At 36.5% G+C, this 25,602-nt stretch overlaps 2 protein-coding genes across 6 annotated transcripts in view; both read left to right on the plus strand.

The window, feature by feature from the left end:
* LOC110022081 (cytochrome P450 86A1) overlaps window positions 1–6,984 on the plus strand; it is a 53,342-nt gene extending 46,358 nt beyond the window's left edge. For 3 of the 4 annotated variants that reach the window (XM_020720868.1, XM_020720867.1, XM_020720869.1), the window contains 2 exons: window positions 4,477–4,547; window positions 5,230–6,984. In XM_020720868.1, coding sequence (XP_020576527.1) covers window positions 5,290–6,861 — 1,572 coding nt within the window. In that variant the 5' untranslated portion in view covers window positions 4,477–4,547; window positions 5,230–5,289 and the 3' untranslated portion in view covers window positions 6,862–6,984. Of the gene's footprint in view, window positions 1–4,476; window positions 4,671–5,229 lie in introns of those variants that run through there. The other variant, XR_002293734.1, reaches the window with a different exon arrangement.
* Window positions 6,985–16,357: 9,373 nt separating this feature from the next.
* LOC110022114 (BTB/POZ domain-containing protein At3g09030) lies at window positions 16,358–18,190 on the plus strand. Of its 2 annotated transcripts, none has more exons than XM_020720915.1 (2): window positions 16,358–17,188; window positions 17,219–18,190. In XM_020720915.1, exons 1-2 carry the CDS (start codon window positions 16,488–16,490, stop codon window positions 17,985–17,987), a joined length of 1,470 nt encoding a protein of 489 aa, XP_020576574.1. In that variant the 5' UTR covers window positions 16,358–16,487; the 3' UTR covers window positions 17,988–18,190. The 2 variants fall into 2 exon arrangements, with proteins under 2 accessions (XP_020576574.1, XP_020576575.1); XM_020720916.1 differs by having other exon boundaries at window positions 16,358–17,181; window positions 17,212–18,190.
* The last annotated feature ends 7,412 nt before the right edge of the window (window positions 18,191–25,602 follow it).

Here is a 25,602-nt window from a genome sequence, read left to right on the forward strand (position 1 = left end):
GCGAGCGGAGTCGGGGGGGGTGGCGTGGGCGAATGGACCGCGTGTGAGGGAAGAGGAAGGCGAGCCACCTCATGCGCGAATGACAGAGGAGACGATGAATCAAGCTTCGGGAAAGAGAGGGGCGAGCCACGGGTTGCACCTGTTAGGGCTTGCGATCGAACCAGTAGACGCGTTCGAGAGATGCGACGGGAGGCGCGTGCGGCGAAATAGAATTTAGGGTTTTAATAATACTAAGGTGATAAAGATATAAAATAGTTTAATATTTCTTAAAAATAAAATTCAATTCGTACTTTTCAACCGTGCGTCAAAACATAACAAAATTGGTATCATTTTTAGGTAATTTTGAAGTTTCGAACGCGTTGACACAGGAAGTCGTTTTGACGAATTCATCGATATGCGTGCCAATTTTCTCGTGTAAAAAATATGGCAATATGGGTGTCTTTTCCTACCAAAATTGGTGTCCCAGACGCATTGGCGCAGTCCATGTCGTTGTCGGAGGTCATCCGGAGAAGTTTGTATTTTCACCCGTCCTCTGGGCTTAATTGAAGTCTGATTTCGTGCAATTTTGTGAATTTTGTGCATTTGGTGTGTGTACGTGACGAAAAAGTCGTGACGATGTTTTCTTAAGGCTTGGAGTCCTATTAGGAACTTTTCCCTTGAGTCTTCACAAAATAACCCATAACCACTCGTTCATAAGAAGATGGTCTTGTACCATAAATGTTAGACATCAAAGAAAAATAGGAAGTGGTTAGAACTTCTAAAAGGGTGGGTCTCAATTCTAATTTTCTAAGATGGTCAATAGGAACTCCTAGAGCTAGATCCTAAGACCCTAAGAAAAAAGAAATGACCTCAAAAATGAGGTCAGCATAGCATTTATTATGAATATAAGAATTGTTTAAAATGATATTGACTTTGAGACTTGTTGTAAAATTTGAGGGAAATCCCTTCATCATGTCATGAGTTGTCGAGGTATACTACCATCTAGACCCAAGGTGTGACATCTTATCTTTTTTGGGCAGATCATACGATGTCTATTCCCTTTCAAGCCTCTTGGATGCAGAAATGTGACTTTTCAATAAACGTATTACTATGGCGGTGATTTGACTTATGTCGGGCATGCCAAAGATATTTGCAGCGCTCCCCTGCCATTTTGGTTGAAGTCTCTTGAGCTAAGGCTAGTTGATCATATTCCTTGGCATTAATTTAATTATAGATAAGTTTATGCAACTCAATCAAAGTTTTGGCCGGCTTCAATGTCTAATGCGTAGGGGAATTTGACTTCTTCGAGGCCCTTAGTGAGCACATCTTGCTTAATATTGCTCTAAATCTTTGAGGTTTATTGCCCCTATAAAAGATAAACAAAAGTATCAAGGCATATTATCTTGGTTTGCCTTTGTTTAATGTTTTAATTTCGTAACAACTTCTGCATGCTTAAGAAATAAGTGATTAGTTGTTCTTGAAGCCAGTATAAGAAGCGATGCCTCTCGTTGGAAGCTTAAGAACCACCCTAAAAGGACTCCTCTAACATAGCAATGAAAAGTAAATATGTAACAACATTACTGATTGATTTCCAATAGAGGAATCACGAACTTAAAAGCAATGGACATAGTGGACAGTGCTTGAATTGCCCTTAGATAAATCCAAGTTTAGCATGTTATAAACAAGAGGAGGTTCCCTTACAAATCAAAGTGAAAAGGAATTTGACAGTTGGGTAACTCGTCGGTTCGCTTCTACAATTAAAGTCTTTGTAGTATTTTTTGTTAGAAAGGAAACATCATTGCAAAATGAGTTGAAAGATGAGGGTGCAAGACGACTACACAAATTTTCTCGATGATGCAATTGATTATCGAACATGATGCAATTGACTATCGATCAAGAGAGGAAAAAAATGAAATGCTTGGAGCAAGCACTCCACAATGTCTTAGATTTTCTTTGTGAGATTCTCTTCCACTCACTAAATTGGTTAAGAGGTAATAATGTCTACATGGATCTCACCCTAACATATATGCCTTCTCATTATCATCAAACTAGTCAATAGGTTGGTTCTGATGCAAATTGAACCTTGAGAGCACTGAACATAGAGACCCAATCAGAGCCTTCCCAGAGAAGGACAAATTGAATCAAGAGAATTGACAAGGATTCAGAAAGTGACGTGTAATCTTTTATCAAGTTTCAACTTTTACTTGGCTTTGGGCCTTGTAAAAAAGGAGGGGATGTTTGGAAATTTTTTAGTTGGATAAAGGTCTTCTCGCAGTCATCGGACTAGGCAAAGCATTTTGCGCTCCTCAGAACTTTGAAGAAAGTCGAACCTTTATGTCCTAACTTTGACATAAAGCGACTTAAGTTGGAAATTCGACTCATGCTTATGAAGATCCTTGATTTCATTGGGAGTCGAAATTTTCAAGATAGCTTTAATCTTATTCGAGTTCATTTTGATACATTCTAGAGTAAGCAGGTAGCCAAGAAACTTACCATACCTAGCTCCAAAGTTATCTATGAATGAATTGTGTTTCATGTTAAACTTTTTTAGCGTTTTAAATGTTTCTTTTAGGTTGCTTATAATTTACTTTTAGTTAGAAGATCACCAACATAAATTTCAACAGTCCTTTCTTTTTGTTTCAAGAAGATTACATTAATAATTCTTTGTCATGTTACTCTTGCATTCTTAAGCTCAAAAGTCATTACATTATATTAATAAATTTTGCCTCTTGTGATAAATGCAATATTTTTGAATCTTTAGGGTTCATTTTAATTTGGTGGTAGCTAGAGAAAGTATATAGGAAGCTTGTAATAGAGTAGTCGATTGTAGAGTCAACTAAGGTGTCTGTTATAGGCAATGGATAGCTGTCTTTCGAACATGATGAATTAATGTTAGTGAAGTCTATATACACGCTTCACTTGTCATTGGATTTTAGTATCATTATCATGTTAGCAATCAACCTAGATATTGGACCTGTTGGATGAATTTGGTATCAAGAATTTTCCCTACTTCTTGGCAAATAAGTTCAACAATTTTGGTTGCGAGTGGTGTCACTTTATGTTTAATCACACAAGCTCGGGGGTTGGCATTATGTAGATGACGGGCTATATTGGTGCTTACATCAGGCATTTTAGCATCAAAGGTAGTGTTGAGTTGGAGGGTTCTTCCAGGTTGCTTTTCTATTATGATGTCTTCTTTGTTGATTTCACTAATAGTCTCCAAATTGATTTTCCTCTATGTATCCTAATTCGGGGCCTCTTACGATGTGTTGTCAAGGCTCGAGGTAACAAACACACCATCTTGGTTCAAGGCGTCTACTTGTTAATAGCATGGCGAACTTGCTTGCTTATCATATAAAAGCTTTGACTAAGGCTCAGGGATAATATCATCTCCACTCAAGGAAAAACAATTTGTTTGTGACTAGAGACATAATGTGGCCTATTAAGAGGCCTCACGACTTTTCCAAAAGTCGGTTATCTAGTTTGCGTCTATATTAAGGTTGCGTTTGGAGTGGCGATGTGGTGACGGTTTAGTACTGCACCGCAGTTTTTTCTGTTTGACAAAATAATATTTTTTCTGTGTTCTCAAAAAGTTGTAGCTAAAAGTTATGTTTTCTTACCAGTCATGACTATCTACGTTGGATGCCAGAAAACTGCGATTTGACTTTTTCACAAAAAAAAAATGTTGTAATGGCTTTCACAACTTTTTGAACAATAGTTTCATCTTCAGCAGCTTCACAGTTGCTTCTTCAAACAGCTGCAGCTACCCTAAACAGACCCTAAATCTACAAGTTTTGTGTTTTTTTACTTTTTATGCATGTATGATTTATTTTATAACTTTGCTTAAAATGCTTGAGCTCTCATGTCTCTAACCATACATATAGGATCTTAGGGAAAGTTAACGATTTGATCTTTTTTTACAGTTTCTCCACTCTTGATACCGTCATTATAGTATCCTAAGCTTGATTTTAATAGATTTGCTTTATTTATCTCATCTTTTTTCCTCGCTTTTCTCATTTCCTTTGATGAATAAGATTTGGGCATGGGCATGACTCACGGATAAATTGGGTCACATAAAATCATGATAAAGTTGGCAGCAATCTACAACCGTTCATTGTAGCTTGTGAAGTTTTGTCCACCATTGCACAAAAATTATTGATAAATCATAAGAATTCAGAAAATTATAACCGCTTTATTGAAAGATAGAAATTTAAGATATTTGCATTTTTTTGAACTGGTAGCAATTAGAAAGCATTAGGAAAAAAAAACAATTGAAATTTCATTAATAGTTATATTTATAATGCCCCCATTTTAAGTATTTTTGTTTTTTTTTTCTTTATCAGAAAAGCGAAAATTGTTATGATATAAATTTGAACGAACGCTGATTAAATATGCTCTGCTCCCAGATTTACCCTTATTATTTAATATTTTAATCAATTAAGAATGCAGTGCTGTTAGATTAAAAAAAAGGGCAAACTTGACTATTTTCTCCTGCAGGTGAACGGCTGGCGACCAATGCAGGAATTAATGGCTGTTTACAACAACAATTTCTCCAACTCGGAAGAAAGGTTTGTTTACGGGCCATTCCATCATCTTTTACCGATCATTCTAGATAACTAAAATTATCACTCTAACGGCTCTGCTCCGCCGACCACTGCAAACAAAGTGACTTCAAATTTGGATAATTATTATTCGGCCATAATAAATATATAAATATATATATATATTATTTTTATTTTTATTTTATTTTTTTGATGGAGTTTCTTATGACTCCCTACATGTTGAAGCAATAAACTTAAATTAGATTTAATAGTTTCTTTTATGCAGTTTTTTTCCCTCGCACTCTCAATGTACGTGCAGATTAATATTTTTACAGCTGTACTCGAAATGAATTATATTGCGCTACTTTTAATAAAAACATGTAATGCGGTGAGCTCAATCTCTATAAATTAGTTTTTACTTTTATTTTTTCGATAATCTCTTGCAGCGATTTAGTTAGGAGTATCTAAAAAAAAAAGGATATGTATATTTGTTTTGAAAGAACAGTAGATGGAGGTTCTCCTAAAACAAAACCCCGGTTAGAATTCATTGCATTCTTGTGCGTATGAAGCGATTATCCAGCTATTAAACTTTTCAGTTTGGTTAATCCCTCCCTAACTGCCACCAATTCCCTCACTCGACGACTCGATCGCAAGTTTGAACCCCTCCCTGCACTATAAATACGTTTCGAATCCATGCACAAAATATCAGGCAGCAGCAAAGCTCGAAACTCCTCCCCTTCAGCTGTAGATCGTTGAGAAGAAAAATAGAATGGAAACGGAAATAGCGGCAGCAACTGCGCTCTTGTTTGTGCTGGTGTTTACATACCTGGCATGGTTTTGGCTGATGAGCCGCAAACTAACGGGCCCCAAAGTGTGGCCACTCGTGGGCAGCTTGCCTGGCCTAATCGCCAACCGCAGCCCCACCCGTAGCCGCATCCACGATTGGATCGCCGACAACCTTCGATCCACCGGCTCTGCCGCCACCTACCAAACCAGCGTGCTGCCACTGCCCTTCGTTCGCCAGGGACTTGTAACCGTCACCGCCAATCCGCGCAATATAGAGCACGTTCTCCGCACCCGCTTCGACAACTACCCAAAGGGTCCGATTTGGCAGTCAGCCTTCCACGATCTTCTGGGCCTTGGCATCTTTAACTCCGACGGTGACACCTGGCTTCTCCAGCGCAAGACAGCTGCCCTCGAGTTCACCACCCGCACTCTACGCCAGGCCATGGCACGTTGGGCCAACCGGTCCATCAAGACCCGCCTGTGGCGCATCCTCGCTGACCACTCCAACTCTTCATCTTCCGTCGACCTTCTAGACCTCCTCCTTCGCCTCACTTTTGACAACATATGCGGACTCACCTTCGGAAAGGATCCGGAGACGCTCTCTCCTGACCTTCCCGACAACCCTTTCGCTCGCGCATTCGATACAGCCACCGAAGCAACGCTCCAGCGCCTCCTCTTCCCTGGCGTGTTCTGGCGTATCAAGAAGGCGCTGGGGCTCGGTAGCGAGCGCAGCCTCCGCCGAAGCCTTAAAGTTGTCGACCGATACATGACGGAAGCGATTAATGTACGAACGAATAACCCATCCGATGACCTGCTCTCGCGCTTCATGAAGAAGCGGGATGGAAATGGCAACGCGTTTCCAGCCTCCGTCTTGCAGTGGATCGCCCTTAATTTTGTGCTGGCCGGGAGAGACACCTCCTCGGTCGCCCTCAGCTGGTTCTTCTGGACGCTAATGCAGAGGCGGGATATCGAGAGGAAGGTTCTGGCGGAGATGGCGTCAGTGCTGAGGGAGACGCGGGGGCCGGATGCAAGCAGTTGGGTGGAGAATCCTCTTGAATTTGATGAGCTTGAGCGGCTGGTTTATCTGAAGGCGGCGCTGGCGGAGACTCTGAGGCTTTACCCATCGGTGCCGGAGGACTCCAAATACGTGGTGGCTGACGACGTGCTGCCAGATGGAACGGCGGTGAAAGCGGGGTCAACCATTACCTACTCAATCTATTCGGCCGGGAGGATGGAGTCGATATGGGGGAAGGATTGCTTGGAGTTCAAGCCCGAACGTTGGCTGACGAGGTCTGATGGCGGCCACAGCTTTCAGTTTGAGCCGAGTATGGACAAGTACCGATTTGTAGCTTTCAACGCTGGTCCGAGGACGTGTTTGGGGAAGGACTTGGCTTATCTCCAGATGAAGACGATCGCGTCTGCGGTGCTGCTGCGCCATCGCCTTGAGCCGGTGGCTGGGCATCGTGTGCAGCAGAAAATGTCGCTGACACTCTTCATGAAGAACGGATTGCGCGTGCACGTGAGGCCCAGGAACCTCAAGGAAGACATCTGCTAGCGCGGCTTCTGATGCTCCTCGCTGCTACTATATCTGACCACTACGCCTATTCTTCTACTTCGTTTGCATGATTGAATGGTTCCTTTGCATCGTTTTTTTTTTTCCCTTCTATTTTATTTGTGTTCGTTGTCATCGTTCAATTTTTTTGTTTAAATGCTATAAAAGAAATCAAATTTTATATTTGTGTTCAGCCTAAAGGAATGTATTCATGTGCCTTTAATATTTTAGTTATTTCTTGAGTATATTTATGCCTTAAACCAAGCTGTGCGAGTCCTCCAGAAATCCGGTTGACGAGCTCTCATATTCGGATGCGGCTGTTGAACCAGTCCTCAACCTGGCTTTATTTCCTGAAAGAGTAGCCATTTTATCTTAATTGTTTTCTTCTAGTGTGGAGTTCTATTATATTCATATATAACCGCTGACATTAATAATTATTTTTCATGATTACTCATCCTCTTACAAATCATCCTTGAAAACTTGTGTTTGTCCAATCAATGCCTCGGAGAGCAGTTGAGGTCTCTTGATCAAATTTTAGTTTAGTATTGAGTTTGTTACTCTTATATCATCAGGTTTCTCTTTGATGAACTGATCATGCCATCTCAGTTGACTGCTGCTACCTAATAGTATTGGTGAATTACTAGGTAGTCCCCTGGCCCAAATTTTTTGGTCAAATTGATTATGTCAATTGTGCATAAGCATAGTGGTCTGACTAACTCTTTGAATCAGAATTAAGAGTACGGAGACCGTTTGCAAGAGTTTTGTATAGTCGTCCAATTAAAATCATCCTCATCCCAAAAAGTGTATGACATTGGGCTCAATTTTAAATATTTATAAATTTTAAAATTGATATTAATTACGTGAAATAATTGAAAGTCATACCCACGGCTCCGTATGCAATAAGAACTCCATTCAATTATGTCGATTGAATATATGGCGTCGTCTTAGTTCTGAACCGAACAACACCTCCACGAACATGGCAAACTTCACAAAATTCTATCAAACTATTTGGGAGTTTGGTAGCAACTTCTAATAGGATTTACGTCTATAATTAAAGTTAGTCCAACCAAATATGAAAATACGGTAGTTAAATTGGCACTTCGTTAAATCCAATTTTCTCTTTGCTCCATTTCTTTTTAAGGTATGTTATGGGAGGCTACAATTTTTAAAAATGTGATTGTAAAATTATGATGAAGAAAACAAATTAATAGAAAAAGATGATATTAATTATAAATATATATTTTTTTTCAAAAAATCAGATTTCCTAGGGTCATCACATTTTAACATGTCATGTTTAAATAAGTACCTTCTCATCATAGAAAGTTCTAGAAGCATCTCCCTAAACAGAGTTATTGTGATGGTATGAAACCCAAAATATCATAAAATTATCCAAAAAAAACTCAACTAAATTTGACTATAAGATGAATTTAATGAATTTAGTTAAGAAAGAAAACTTGAAACAGATTTAGGGTGCATTTGGGAGGGCGTTTTTGCTGCGGTGGCGTTTTGAAAACGCTACCTCGCTTTTGGAAAACACTTGCCATATGCGTTTTACAAAATGGAGTTTTCAATTTATTATTACACGCGGATCGCGGGGTCCTACCCGTAATCTGTGTTTCATTGTTCAGAAAGACTCTAGTTGCTACTGGTCTCGTCACTCCTCTGCCCTAATTTCGCAAGCAGGTCTCGTGCCCCTCGTCGCTCCTCTCCCCGCAAGCAGCTCTCGTTCGTATCTCCCCTTCGTAGAACCCTTATAGAAGTCCCTGAAGGTATGTTCTTATCCATCGTATCTCCTTCCTTTTCTTTTTCGATGTCCACGGGTATTTTCTCAGAATGCTAATCGAGTCCTGATTTCCTTCATCTTCCTCGGTTGTTTCTTTGTCCTGATTTATATATTACGCCATTCTGCACTTCTTTGCAAATGGATATGGTTTCCTTCATCTTCCTCGCTGAAGTAGCACGATGGTTTGGAAATTTTTTTTTATCAAACAGACTATTATTTATTGATCTGATGTTTCTGGTTATGGATCTGATGTTATTTTTGGTTATGGATCATATGTTTGGTACTTGTATTGTATAATACTTATGCTTCTTTGCGTTGATACTATTATTTGGAGGTGTTGTGGACTTCCTGTAGTGTTATTCTTTGATCATTATGAGGTATGGAAGGAAAATATTGGGTCAAAATTGGAGGCATTGCTTTTAGAGGCTAAACTAGAGTAATTTACAAAACTGGAGGCTAAATGCGTATTTTTTGCAAAGCAGTCAGAAAGCTACTTGAAACAGAACCTCATCAAGACTACTGATAGAAAAAATGTTATCAATAATAATGATAGAAAAATAGATATGTTAATACATAACAACTGTGCATCCATTGCTTGAAAGAGAGTATCCCCCGACCATCTATAACACTTGTGGTATGTATGTAATTTTTTTTAAAAAAACTATTGTATAAAGAAAGGATCTCAACCATCTATGATGCAGTTGTCAAACATCAAATCTCTCGTATGTAATACATACATAATAATTGTATAGCATATATGTAAATTTTTCTAAATTTTGATGGATGACACTGCACCCATTGCCTGAAGAGAGGTTCCCATAGCCATGCTTATAATACATCAAACATCAAAAATACTCCTGAGAACTCTTTAGTTAATTTACATTTATACTTATATTTCACCAAATATGCTCCCATCCCCTCCCTTCTTGTTGCAGGCAATACCTAATGCAAAGAAATTTAAGTTGTCCGGAATTAAGCCGGAAGTGGAAGACAAATTGGATGTTATGTTCAAGGGGGTTGTTGCTACGGGTCAGCATACGTTCAACCCAAGTGAGTAGGGTTTTTTTGGCATCTCAGCTGAGGTGATTCCCGATCAGGTTATCGGTTCAGGTGAAGGCTCTAACATAAACCCTAGGGAGCTTGAGTCAACTGACCAATCAAAGAGGCGTAAGATGGAAAAAAAAGGAAAAAATAAAGATGTTTTCGTGTATAGCTCAATTGATAGATTGATAATTGTATTTGAAGCTTCGATATCAATTGAACCTATGGTGGATGATCCCACCGTTGATGGTTTTATGAGTTTTTTAGAAGATATTCAGAAGTTAACATTATAATTATTTTCCTTGTAATTTTAACATGTTATCTTTTTTTTTATATCATTATATTACATATTAGTGTGTTAAGTTGTATTTCACTTTTGTTTAGGTAACTGTGTTTCTCTGATAACTGTGTTTCTAACTGTGTTTCTCTGATATGATCTGAAAGTTTTAAGTGATATAAATATTTTGTATTTTCATGTCTTAACATTTAATCTTTTATTTTAAAAATATTTTATGTTTTTATGTTCTACAATCTTCACATTTCTCCCTTTTATGATTGTATTAATGAAGTTTGGTAAATTTGTAAGAAAATATGCAAATAAGTTGTTTACAAAACGCACAAATCAAACAACTAAACAACTTATCCAGAATAGAGACAGATTGGTCATTTTTCCAGAATTAGTTGTTCTCTAAACGCACAAACCAAATAGACAGACATGTTGTTCAGATCAGCTGTTTGTCACCAGGTTATCAGAATAAGCTGGATAAGTTGTAGTTACCCCAAACAGACCCTTAATTGACTTTAACCCTCAACTGAACAAAATATGAGTCTGAATTTAACAACAATTGAATTTGCTAATTCAGATTTATTGAATTTATTAAATCGTATTTAAACCTAAGGGCCTGTTTGGGGCAGTTGCATTTTATTTAGGTTCTACTGATAAACAGCTTTTCCTGATAATCTGTTGATGAGCAGCTGATTCGGATAAGTTGGCTGACTGTTTGGTTTGTGCGTTTGGAAAACCGCTGATTCTGGATAAATTACCATTATGTCTCTATTCTGGATAAGCTGTTTGGTTTGTGTGTTTAATAAACAGCTTATTTGCAGATTTTTTTAGTTGAATGAATAATCTGTCATGCAGAATTTGTTATTTTCTCAAATGTCAAGACATAAAAATGCAAAAGAGTTGAATTACATTTATATAACTCAAAAAGTTTTGATTACATCAAATAAGCACAGTAACATATATGAAAGTGAAGTACACATTCACATACTAATATGAATTATAATAAGACAAAAAAAATAACATATTAAAATTACAAGGAAAAAAATGACGATATTGACTTTAAAATATAAAAGTATATCACGACGAATGTTGCTCGGTTCTGATACCTTAGAACCCCGAGCAAACATGTCCGACTGAGATATCATAGAAATAGAAGTACTAGAACTACATGTGGTGTTCTCCCGTTGTGATACTGTCGAACGTCGAGCAACGGTGTCCAATTGAGATATCGTAGAAACAGTTGTACTGTCGGCCCACCTGAAGAAGTTGCAGTCTTCTGGTTTTTGTCCCTAGCGCGGGCACCTGTAGAATTGTCGCTCGTAGCTATGTGTCTGTTGTGACGTGAGTAACAAGGATGGTAGCCCGCATCGGCCCATCAATTTCCTAGACTTCCCTGAATACTTGGAGCTCATCGTCCTACAATTATTAAAAAAAGAGTAGATTAGTTAAAACCTAAAAGAAATAAAGAAACTCAACTTACCAAAGTGTGGAAGCAATGGTTGTCGGCAACAAAGTTCTTTGGCCATCCAAGCTGCTCCACAGTTATCTCAATAAAATTAATAAACATAAAAAGTATAAAAACAAGATAAATATACTATAAATTCAATGCAACATGTAAGCTCATTTTGTAGGCTTCTTTTAAGGGCCGAATAATTCATATGAAATATTGTTGTTGGAATAGCGGTTACCCTAAAAGAAGGGTCATCCAAGCAGTAATAACATTGAATTACATATTCCATACATTTAACCGAAGCAATGTAAAACATACATGAACAAGTATGCTTAAGCAATGTGAATCAATAGGTGATGGCCATCCAAGCTACTCCAGGTAATGTCGAAATAAACAAGTATGTCGAAGCAGGTAAGCAATGTAATAAAAAGTGTCATATAAGCATAAAGATTCCAATAATCCCCTCATATAAGCAACAAAATTTCCAACATAACCCACATGAAACATAACCGCATGTGGTCATCCAAGCTGCTTCAAAGAGATGCACCATGCATCCAACAAATTCTGTTACCAATAAATTCTTTTCCCAACATAACCCATAAATAAACCCATAACTCCCAACAAATTATTTTTCATACTTGAACGAAATACAGAAGACAATGATTGCCCTGAAAGAAGGGTCATCCAAGCTGCTTCAAATAGAGGCACTATCCATTCAATTTCGATAACCAAATAGCAGTTACTATGGCAACCATATATAGTTACTTTAAAAATAGATAATGTATCATGTGATGCTTGTGGTCGAAGATAATGCAAACGTTTGGGGCGGGATCTACATTTGTTAAATTAGCAAAGTGCTCCAAGGATTATGAACCTTGACTGAGCATCGCAATCCTGATAACTTGAAAAAGTTAAATGATGCATAAGGCTAAGAAAGAACTGCATAACAAGAATATAATGACCCAAAAGATGTGCTCATTGTAATCTGGATATGATAGGGAAAAAACTGCAGCTCCTTTCAGCTCACATAACAATCCTTATGCAGAAAAAAAAACTGCAAATGTACATTTTTGAATAAAATTGAATTCCCAGTTTTGTACTGGACACTTTCAACTCAACAAAGAAGGAAAATAATTCCAGCAATATCTAAACCAATCAAAGTGCAAGGGCGAATGCAGAATATCTGGCAAAAATTGATGGTGCTTCAAACCGACCATTAAGCTTTCTTAAACACAACACTCGGACACATATGTAAACACATAACAACTGTGTGGTATGCATGTAAATTTTTCTAGAACTCATATCTCATATAACAACAACTATGCATTCTTCAGATAAATGGAATGATTGTAAGTTCCTTAAAACATAAGGATATGAGTAGCTCCAAGATACCTTTCATTTTCATTAAAAAGAAATATATATGATACTTTGAAGTCAAACAATGGATTCCAGATATATAGCAGCAGTTACCCTCAAAGAATTGAGCCATCCAAGCTGCTAGAAATTTTGCCCATGTAAGAAATAAAAAAAACTAACTTTCAGTTTTGAAATAGAACCTTCAGATAATATTTCATTTGGAAATACTATAAATTCATCATCATAAATTCTTACCTTGCGGTAGTTATATATTCATCCAAGCTGCTATGATTCCAATACAATAACTTTCCAAGATAATTGCTACACATAAATGGTGTATGCAACCAAAAGAACTTCAAGTTAATGAAGATAGGTTTTAAATGCCTAATATTTAAAGGACTTTGTCATTTGAGCCATCAGACAGCTAAGAGAGAGCCCAACAAACATCAATGTGAACATACTTATAATTCAACAGCTGAGGAAAATAACTCCAACACATGAAACAATAGCTTGTCATTCAGTTACTATGCATATAATGCAAGGTCAGACATAACACTTAAAAATTCTGAATTTATCAAACTGAACATTAGCCTTAATTTTTTCGATGGAGCTTTCATGTAGGATTTATGGAAAATTCCAACTCATGAGATAAACAACATCAGAAACGAAATAACAACCATGTAATGGAACTAATAATGATGTTTTGAGGGTGATATACAATAACTTGAAAACTGCAAAAAAAATTCCAACAACCACAAAACAAGCGAACTGAACTTATAACTGTAGGTAATACATAATGTTCCATAGATAACAAATGACAACTTCAATCACGAATGACTAATGTCATCTGCTATTTGTTCTCGTAACGTCGTCATCTCTAATGCACCTTCACCCTCTCGAGTGCATGCATCATGTGAATCCATTTCTTTGTGTGGTATTGTAAGTCTCACATGGTATTTGAATGCTTCATGTGAGATCTGCACTGAATCATCTTCTAGAATGACGAACTCCACATTCGATCTGGAGTGGTGGCGGCTTAGGATGAAATTGTGTAGTGTCATTGTGCCAACAACTATTTGTATTTGCTTTAGAAAAGGGTAAGCCGGCATATCCCGTAATATAACCCACTTCTTCTTCCACACTCCGAACGCTCTTTCGATTACGCCGCGCAATGAAGTGTGTCTTTTGTTAAATAAATCTTTCTTGCATCGTGCTACACCATTAGATTTTTCAAAATCAGGAATATGGTACTTTGTATCTGGATAGTGCTTTAGATATCTTTCAAAATCAGGAATGTATTTGACTCGGTATTTCGATTCCAACTTCATAAAAATTGTCTTATGATTGGGTCTCGTAACACCTTCACGTATCGTATATAGTCGTCATCGTCTGCCTTAACGTCAGAATATATATTGGCGACTTAAAGAGACTCCTCAATTGAGCTGTCCTGCGAGGAAGACAACATTGTTTTGCATGTTTCAACCAGTGTATTAATGGTGCCTTTGATGAAAGCTACCCCTTTGTTCTTTTTTTTTTGCTCTGGGACGCTTAGGCACACTAGTGGATTGAACATCTGTGTGGACATAGCTAGGAAATTCTCTTAAATCACATATATGCACGATCTCCATCTCCTGCGCTGAACTGCCAAACCCTAAATCATTTGGGATGAACGCATGAGTTCATGTTGCGACAACTTTAGTGAACATGTCATCCAGTTTCTCCTCCAACATTGGATCAATGCCAATGAATTTAATTTTTTTGGCTGACGGCACTGTCTGATATAGATAACGAATTTGCATTAATAAAATCGTTTCAACTCAATGCGAAATTTTATTCAAGATAAAGAAATATTAGATATTTGTGTACCTGTAATTTCTAGCCCACCAATCCTCTGGTGCATCTATTGTGCGCTTAACTCGATCCCAACCCATTCCAGTTGATCCTCTTTTCAGTTCTTTCCATAGTTTCTAATTTTTCGTTAATTGATCTCACTTGTTCTTCAATTTCATGCAATCATAATCTCTTTCGCTCACTTCCATGAATTTAATCATAAGATTTTGACACTCTTCTTTGTTAAAATAAGTAGTGGGTCAATTTTCCACCTCAATCTTCCTCATGCATAGATTACAAAATATAATAGTTACATCTCTATCCTACATAGACGAGATGATCTAGCCTCTTTAGCTTTATTCATTGAGTTGTCAGATTAATGGATAAGCACAAACTATTTCTTTTCATAGCAAAAAATATTGCTACTACAAAATCCAGAGCAATTGACAAATAATAATGAAACAATTTGCATGTAAAACCATTTACAAATTGAACGAAATTGTTACAGTTTACAAAAAAGAAAACTTTTCCCGCATGCATACTAAACAACTGATATTTTTTTTTCCTTTCTTTCCAGTGATTCATTTATGTGCTCGTTGAAGGATCAAATGAAAGAATATAAGCGGAAAATGTTCTCCGCATATCTCATTCTTGCCATGTATCCATGGCTTTGAGTTCATCATCTAGGCAAGGTAACTTAAGTTTTACACCTATCCAATATGCTTGTAGTTGTGCCCATTCAAAATTAAATTCTGTATATGAGTATTTGGCATTTTTTTTAAATGATAAAAATGAGTAATCATCCTGGAGTAGATCATCCCCATCCCAAGATGACATACAATGGTTAACAGTAAAATAAAAGATCACAAAAGCTTCCTCCATGCAATATGTAAAATTGATACATATGTTTGTAAGCAATGCAATGCCCAAGCCCTGCTCAGCTAGCAGTTGGTATGAAGGAAGAATAATGTAAATTGCACTTTTTATAGAACTATTATAAGTTTTGTAAAACAAATTTTTATGTGACATCCTAAACATTTTCATGGCCACAATAATACCGCAAAATGAGCAAAACCACCCAATTTCTAGAAGCAATTAGTTGAATCCACTAATTTTACACCTCAGGTGTTCAGATCCATCATCAGATACATCAAATATCTCACCCGAAATGACAAAAAAATCCTCTAAATAAAATGTCATACAACTGCAAAAGATTTTCACGGAAGGAAGATGAAACCGCTTTCCACAGCAAAAAAATCCAAATAAACATATCAAACCCGAACGACTGCAAACGACGAACATGGAAGACGAGACATTCGATGGAAGATATACCTGTAGAGCGAAAAGCCGAAGAAGAATATGGCGAAGGAGTCAAATGCCGAAGAACTAGAGGGAAAATGAACCAAATTCGTAGGAGAGGAGCTCTTAGGGCACGAGTATTGCGAAGGATTTTCCGCTGAAGGCGTTCGAGGGCAGGGTCACGGAAGCGAATTAGGGTCACGGAAGCGAATTAGGGTCACGGGAGCGAATGAAGGTCACGGGAACGAATGAGGGTCAGGGTGGATATGTAAAAGTCATTTCGCAAGGGACACGGTTCGCGTCTTACACAAAATTAAAAATTAAGTTTTGTATAATTTGATAATAAGTATTAACCAAACGAGACAGCGGCATTTTCAAAATGTCTTCCACACTTTTAAGCTGCCCTAAAAACAGTAACTAAATCCTGCCTGTGGACCGCCAGCCTCATGTGGCTAATTTTATAGATTTATTGGGCTGCTTCTGGTCGTAGAAATTTCCAGTGCGACCGTTCAGGAACAACCCACAGTCCGCGACTGCATCGATTGTCCTTCTTCGTTTGGTCGATAATCTACAAATCATGAGCCATGGCAGATAGCAGCGGCGGCATACTCGAACCAGTTCTGCAACCAACGGAAAGCCACCGGATCAAGCTCAACGTTGGCGGCAAGCAATTCGAGACTACAGCATCTACTCTCCAGGTTGGTGGCCATGATTCTCTCCTCGCAGCACTTTCAGCCCGTCACACCACCGAGAGCGACGAGCACGAGCCTATCTTCATCGATCGTGATCCAGAGATCTTTTCGGCTCTTCTTTCTCTTCTTCGCTCCGGTCGCCTTCCATCTGCCGCTCTCCGCCGCTTCTCCAAGCAGGACCTTGCCGACGAAGCTCTCTACTACGGCATCGAGGGGCGCCTTCGACTGGCTCTCTCGCCACCTCCTCTTCTCGGAATCAACGCCACCCTCTTGACCACCCTCATTCCAGCCGCCGAAGCCCATCCCACGGCTCTTTATGCGGGCTTTGATGACGGATCCATCTGGATAGCTCATGGCGGCCAGATCTCTTCCTACGACTCCAATCTAATCCATTCAGGAACTGTCCGCACACATCTGGAGGATATTGCATCCCTCCGATGCGTCTGGCCGGATATCGCGGCGATCGGCTCTTTGGAGACGCCAGGACTGCACTTGTACGACGTGTCCAGCGGTCGCCAGATTGCGTCGGTCAACTGGTCTGATCCATCAGATCCTCGCGTCTATAAGGCTCGGGTCACCGCAATTGCAGCCACAAGGGCGGGGGTCCCCGCATTGCCAGCCACTGAACCCGGGTGCAACAGCAGGCGACCTGTCTTTGCGGCTTTCGAATGCCCTCACCGTGAGAACTGTATCCTTTCGGTGGATCGATCCACTTTACAAATCGTGTCTGAAATTGGACGGCTGTCGGGAAGCGGGTCAAAGACGTCGTCTCCGGGAAAGCTTGTGGATCTAACGGAGGTCGGAGGCGGGGTGGTGTTTGCCTCTGCGGTGAGTTCGGGGGCGTTTGGGTACTCGGGCTACATGAGGCTTTGGGATCCTAGGACGGGAAAAGCCGTATGGGAAACTAGCGAACCAGGGAGTGGAGCGCGGAGCGGTAGGTTCGGCGACGCATTCTCCGACGTAGATGTGGACAGGAAGGAGATGTCAATCTACAAGGTGTGTTGGAAGTCAGGCGATCTAGCTGTTGCGGACATTAGGAAGCTTAGCGAGGATCCATGGTTATACCTGGAAGAGCGCAGCGCTGCATTGAGGATCGCCGGTGGAGGGGCAAACAGCATCGTCAATTGTTACAATGGGCAGGTGTTTGTGAGTAGAGAGAGTGGTCTTGAAGTTTGGTCGCGTGTGGAGGAAGATGGGGAAGAGAGGGAAGGTAGAGCTGAAAGGAAGAAGATTTGGAGGAGGAATTTTGTGGACAAGGAAGATGATGCCAAAAGGGGCTTGATTCGTGGGATAGAAGTTGGTGGGGATCGGCTATTTGTGTGCAGGACTGGAGTGGAAGGGGTTGAGGTTTGGGAGAGCTCCGATTTTTCTGGCTCAATCTCACTCTCGTGAAAATATGCACTCAATAGGAAACAATGGAGAAAAAGGATTCATGTACCCGGCTCCTTAGTGGGATAAAGGCTTGTTGTTGTTGGATCTCACTCTTGTGCCTTGTGTGTTGTATCGGAAATGAGACTATGAATGATCACAAGTAGTGTATTGCATGAATGGTTCAAGTTAAAGATACAATTGCCACTTGGTTGACATTCCCATCTTATAGGCTAAATTACTTCAATTTTTGGATTTTAATTGGTCACATATTTGTTTGATGCTTTCTTATGGGCTATAGCTGAAGGCAATGGCGCTCTCTCTTCATCAATTCATAGAAAAAATGAGTTTGTCAAAGCTTCAGATTGTGCTTCCTTTCATGAGGGGTGGTTTATGATAAGGGCATGCTTGTGCTTTTTGTATTTGAATTGTTTCTTCCAAGTATCGTGATTATTTGTTATGGTCATTCAATTTCAGATTGCTATGATTATTTTTTCTAGTCATGTAATATGGTTTGAAGGCCAACATTTTATCTAAATCATTTTACATATTTTCATAAAGTTATTTGAAATCAATCCTCCTCATCCAATATCCATACTTAGGCTGGATAATTGCACATTACTATGATAATCAGATATCAGAGGATCTAAATCCATGCCTTTGATATTATTAGTTTAATTGATTTGGCTGTTGACCAGATGGTATGGGGCGCAGCTCATATTTTCTAAGCATGTGATCCGATTAGATTAGCTGAACAGTCACACCTTATGGAGAACCATACCTATTTTCATTAACTATATTTTCTTAAATGATCTGCGATTAAAATAAAGGTGAGCGACTGATGCAAAACATGCCAAAAGTTTGTTGGGTAGCAATGACCTCCAAAATTTAAAATGCCTATGCTCATTCTTGGGCGTAAAAGTTAGTCCCTACTGATTGTGTTACATGTCCTGAGTCAATGTTATCACTTCTATCAGTTAATGATGCAATGAAATGTCCTCTCCACTTCACTACTTTAAAGGAGACAAAATTTTGGCATTTTTTGCGATTGATTTCCTTGAACATCCCACCTTCTCCAATTTCAAATAACATATTATGAGGTAATTTCTTAGGGCAAAAAGTCCCTTAATATTTTTTAGTTTTAACTGAAAATTAGACAATGACAAGTGAACCGTTGAGGCAACTCCCAACTCATTTCTAAGATGTGGTGTTAGAGGCTTAAAACTTGAAAACCATTGCTTTCTAGGTGTTGTGCACTAAAGGGCTCTGAAAAGATCCTTTTTTCTGCGCCATTGGAATGAAGCCACCACAATCAATTGTCTGATTTGTTGAAACTCGTTAATAGCTACTTTGAAGTTAAAGAAATCATGTTTTCTCTTTGCGTTGAGACCTTTGACCCCCATGGCCTTTCAAGTAGGAACACAGGCATTTTTGTACTCTTCGATTTTTGGAACTTCAAACTTTTTATTTTCAACCCTACATATGGCACATTATCATGGATGGAATTCAAGACTTTTGGGAGGTTCTCATTCTCAGGAGATTCATTCTCATTCTTAGGATGCTCTTCTTAGAGGTTCTCCCTTAATCTCAACATGAACTATCTCAATCTCAATGAACACCCAATTTAATTACTTATTACTTTTTCTGGCAATTCCAATGAGATAATTGACATTTTGATAACATAATTTAGCATAACCATATTGTCCTAGACGAAGTATGCACTATCACGCCTTTGCCTTTCATAATTTTCATATGATTAGTTAGTATCACATCTTTTGTTCCCGGCCCTCTTCTAACCCTCCTCTATTTTTTCTCTTTATTATTATTATTATTATTATTATTATTATTATTATTATTATTATCATTATCATTATCATTATCATTATTATTATTATTTGTAATGAAAGTTAGCTCTGGAAGAACAAATCAATTATAATAAAAGCTCCCATTGTGCAAGAAATGATTATAGAGATAATTGCATTGATTGATCTTGAGTTTAATAGTGATTATTGGGTAAGATTGTGTTTTCTTCTTATTGCTTGATATTTACTATGATTGTTTGTTGATTGAGATTTTTTTTCATATTTCTATTTTGTGCTTATTTCTTTGAGAATACAAGGGTTGTGTAGAACCCCAATTCCATAAATAATGATATATGAATGAACAATTGTGTGATGTGAGTTTCAACTAACTTCATGATTGCTAGTTGATGATTCCCAACTTGTGCTTGCAACATGTTTTTAATGTATTGTTTGATATGTGACATCGATGCACTGTGAATTTTGAACTTCATTTGGTTGATCTTTTTGATATTTTGGTGTTAATGGATTCCTGCACTTGAATAGCTTATGTAATGTTTAAGCATATTGTCGATCAGTAGTATTGATGTTGTAGTGAAATGTCTGCTTTAGAACTTATGCTTGTGCATAAGACTTATTGTTGATAAATTATTTGTGATTTAGGTTAATTTTGGGGTGAGTATTATATCTTGTATGCTTTGCATCGACCAACCTGCACCATCTTATTAAACCCCAAATGAACTTTTATGGTTGGCGAGAGAAGCCTGGACGAGCGATGGAGAAGAGGGCGATCGACCAAGGCATCGAAGAAGAGATAGCGAGCTAGAGAGCTTGATAGAAGGGAGAAAGGAAAATGCGTGAGGAGAATGCATATTTGCGAGCGTGGAAACCAATCGAAGGTTTCAAGTACAAGCAAGGAGACTTCCGACTTGATGACTTAAATAGCATCGATTAGGTTATTTTAGAGAGGACTTCACAATCATCATTATCTTCTTCTTCCTTTAAACAACAAGGTAACTCTTACTCCAAAATTTATTCTATTTTATTATATTTTTGTGTTATATGCGGTTCTAGATAATTTATAAGTTTAATCTACTAAGATTTTTATTGGTCTTTGAGCATAAACAAAACCTATTACTAGAATAAAATAAGGAATTCAGAGCATTCAATATTATGATGCCATCTTTATAATACGTGCTTTTAATCATATATGTTAATATTGATTATTAAGTTTGTCGTCCAAAAGATAAATTAGAAAGTATTAAAGATGATTCAGTGAATTTCCTATATAGTGGAAAGATTGAGAACAAGTAAAGATTTTACATAAATTTAAATTAATTGTATAGGTTGTGATTAATGGCAGTTTAGGTCAAGAGATATCATTCTATATTACATAATAGAAGCCATTTTATTTGTTGTGATTTATTAATTTATGAATATAAACTTATACATTCTTTATTTATATTTAATGATTTTATGAAAATCAAACCTTTAAAATGGTGCTAAAGATTTCATCAAACAATTTGAAAGAGAATTAACATTGAAATCATTAAATAATTTCATAATCTTAAGGATTGGTTGTCAAAGTATAAATTACAGGGACTCTATGGAAATCAATGATTACAGATATGCTCAAATATATATTATTTTTTAAGCATTTGATGTTCCATGTATTGAGTTTGCACTTAATATCAATTTGCCTAATTTAGGATTAATTAATGAAACAATAAGTTTAGAGGAAGATTCATATGGATTTATAGCTAATGCATTGGACTATTTTTAATCTATGTCAGATAAGAGACTTTTTATGGAATAAGGGATAAACATACCTCTTTTTATTAGGGGCATATTCCTTGCTACTTTTTGTTATGCTCTTATTAGGGCATATGTTCATTTGAACATTATGTGATAATTAGCTTTGTTGTGTTATTTAATTCACAAATTCTTAAAAGTTCATATATATTATTTTGGTTGTTGAGAAATATATATTGATCATATAAATTTTGATTGAGTTGATTTGTTATCAAATTTGATCATATTATAACTTATATTAAAATTAAATTTTGATGTAATAAAAACTCATATGATGCATTCCTATATATATGATGTATATATTGTCGATATTTAGTTCATTTGGACATTGGCTGGTCAGATTGCTGGATTCATACAGTAACGACTCTCTTAAGAATCATTAAATTTTCATGAGATTGATGTTTATCTTTTCTGGTTTCAAGGCATATATATAAATAGAAAATTATATAGCTAATATGGAACATAGATATAGTATGCATGCAAGTGGATGTTTAGTATTTAGACATAATGTTTATGGGTTGATATAGATTATCCTTAATGAGCTTTACTATAAGTTGAGCACTATTAAATTATTTTTAGTTTGAAAATGTGATCTTTTATACATATTTATAACTGTTATATTATAATATTTACTTTTACTTTTGTCATTTTGTTTGCTCTTATCCATGTCATGTGCATTGTCGTTTATACTTAGAGGGGTTTCACATATTGAGTTTGTTTCTTGCACACTCATGTTTTATATTATACAATTTTCAGTTTACTAGTTACACATCATCCAGAGGCCACTTTTAAGCTTATGCTTTAAGCATAGCATTAATAGTGTTTTAAGGATAGAACTAAGTAATTGACTCAGTGGAGCAATTATGTTTTATTTATGTTTTGATGAATATTAATAGGTGCTATTGGGTTTAGTGCTATGGTGGTCTTATTGGTGGGCACAAATATTGTGAAAATCATGTTGATAATTATTGAAATTAGGTCTAAATTTTTAACTTATATCCTTTTACTAGGTTTTCTATTTGTTCCTTCTACGCTCTACATGTGGTTTGTGATAGGAATGGATATATGTATTTTTAATTCATATGAAAAAAGGGACTTAAGAATAGCCAATTACTTCTTCTTCATTGGTTTTCCAGAAAATTTAAATGGTATGATTTTTTTTCTTAATTGTTGGTCCTAGCCATAATAATAGAATTGTTGAACCTTTTATTTGCTAAATAGGGTTTTTAGTCGGTTTTGAATATTCCATTTTAAATTTTTATGGAAAGAAAGTAATGTTTAAGGCAACTTTTTGTTTGGGGTTGTCTGATGAAAACATCAATTTATAATTCACATGAAAAAAAAAAGGACTTAAGAACATTTGTGATTTTTCATTGGCGAGTCAAAAAATTCTAAAGGATATGTTTTATTATCTTGATCATAATACAAGAATCGTGAAAATTTGAAATGTTAAATTCATAGAGAATGATGATTTTAGTGTTAGTGTGAAACTTATAAAATGGAAGTAGTGGTAATGTGGAAGTGCATAAAGTGGAACTTAGGAAAATCATGGTGCAATTTTGTTTACCCATTGTTTTTTTTTCCCCATGTTTTTATTCATATAATTGTTGAATAATCTAAAACTTGTTTGAACAACAAATGAAAGATCAAATTCTCCTATATTAAGTTGTTACAAACGGACCTGCAGTAGATGAAACATTAACAATGTCTCAAAGGCAGATAAGATCTATTATTTTGAACAATTATATGGTTTGTCTACAAAAAAAATGAATTTGACGTGAGAATTGATGAGGATTTAATTTTATTTTTTATATTCATAGAAATTGTTAAGTTTATTTGGTTGATTTGACACCATGAATGAAGAGTTAGAATTTATGGATTATTATTGTCTAAATCCTTATCAAAAATATTTGTAGGTTGAGATGGTTGATTGTAAATAAGTCCTAAGAACAAACATAATTCAAATGATAACATCTAATAATATAAAGCTAACTTTTCAAGAGTTTTACTTTGAATGATGGTGTTGACTACAATGAGATTTTTTTCTCCTGTTAAAATGGAAAAAAAAAAGAATGATTATGATAATGGTCAGTCACTTTAACTTACCTTTTATTTAGATTTTTTTTTTTAAACTTAATTTGACCTCGGCTCATATTTGGTTTATATTGTAATTATTGAGCTTTAAAAAAGCATCTTGTTCAAAAAAATAATGAGCATTTTCTAGTTAATTAATGAGTTTTATTAATGATCTTTTTGTTAGCTATCCAAATGAGCATTATCAATGCTATTATTGTGCATGGTTTGTTAGCTAATTAAATATTTTTTACTGAGATTATGAAGGAGTAATTTATTAATTACTCAAATTAGTCTTATCAATAGCATTAACAATTAGCTTGACGAGCTTATAAAATGATAGTTTAATTGAATAAATTTCTAAATGAATTTATAAAATTAATATGTTTATACAAATAGCTTTTGTTCATTAATAAATTAATCTAAGAGAATAGCAAACAATCTTATTATTTATTTTTAGTAGAGCAAAAATATCAATAATTAATATTTTATTAAAAGGTTGTGTGGCTGTGGGGAGATGAGGCGAGGAGAGTGCTAGGGTTTCTTGGAGCTCCTCTTGGTGTTTTTTGGCATTTTTAGGGTGTTTTAGCGATTGATCTATTTTTTTCCCTTCCTCTTTAGAAATCTACTGGATCCTCTTAAATTTATAAAATTAACTTGTTTATACAAATGGCTTTTGTTCATCAATAATTCAATCTAAGACAAGAGCGAACAATCTTATTATTTTTTTTTAGTAGAGCAAAAATATCAATAATTAATATTTACTAAGAAGTTGTCTGATTGTGGGGGAGATGAGGCGAAGAGAGGGCTAGGGTTTCTTGGAGCTCCTCTTGGCATTTTTTGGCATTGTTAGGGTATCTTAGTTTGTGATCCATCTTTTCCCCTTCCTCTTGGGAAATCTACTGGACCCTCTTGGAACGTTCCGATGCTTGCTGCAAGGAAGGGGTCAGGGCTTCTTGGTTCTCCTTTTGATGATCTCTTTTGGCTCTTTTTTGGTTTTCTGAGTGAGAAGATTCACTTGCTTTCTTTTCTCTTGGGAATATTATTGGATCCTTTCTTCTGACCTGAAAATTGGTGATTTTTTTTCATTTATAGGGGCTCTGCCCCTAGTTTCTTTACTATGAACTCTCTTTCTTTCTCCCTGCCTTTTTCCTCCTCTCCCCCTCGTACCATTCTTGTTCATTCCCCTTCTTTAAATTGGAAATGACTTATTTCTTTGCATGCTTCTATTACTGATTTTAATTCTTCATATTTACCTTGTTTTCTTTTCGGATCTTGAAGTTAAGGAAGAATTTATAAAATGGAATCTTACTCTAGTTGGGTATGCTCTATGTAAAATACCTTTTGAATTTGAACAAGACTGGGATTCCTCTAGCAGTTGATCTTTTAATTGCTAAGGGTACTCGGTTAACTTTTACTCGATTTTTCATACAAATTAATGTTGATTCTCTTCTTCTTGATACAGTTACTATAATTGTGAACGGAAAAGAATTTTCTATTTCAGTTTCATGAATGGAAGTTTTCTGCATGCAAAACATGTTCTACTTTCTTTCATAATCCCATAAACTGTTCTAAATCTTGATCTCAACCAAATATTGCTCATATTCCTAATTTTCAAGGAAGAAATACAAATAAGAATTTTGATTCCTATGGTTACCGAAAAATAAAAGCAAATCTGTTAATATGGCTTGATCTTTTCAGATTTCTAATGTATTGAATAATAATACCCAGGCTAATAATATTGGTATTGCTATTGGTTCTTTTGAGAACGCTTTTAATGTCGTTAATGTTTCTAGCATCTTAGCCTCTGATCTTAGTATTCTCATGGATATTGTTTCTAATAGTAATGATTTTTTAAAATCTTCTAATCCTACTCTTGTTTTACCTATAACATATATTGTTGAGGTTTTCTTCTAATTTATGTTATTAACCCTGAATGTGTTTGAGGTTAGTTT

The sequence above is a fragment of the Phalaenopsis equestris genome, unplaced genomic scaffold (genome assembly GCF_001263595.1).
Source record: "Phalaenopsis equestris unplaced genomic scaffold, ASM126359v1 Scaffold000167, whole genome shotgun sequence".
Lineage (NCBI taxonomy): Eukaryota > Viridiplantae > Streptophyta > Magnoliopsida > Asparagales > Orchidaceae > Phalaenopsis > Phalaenopsis equestris.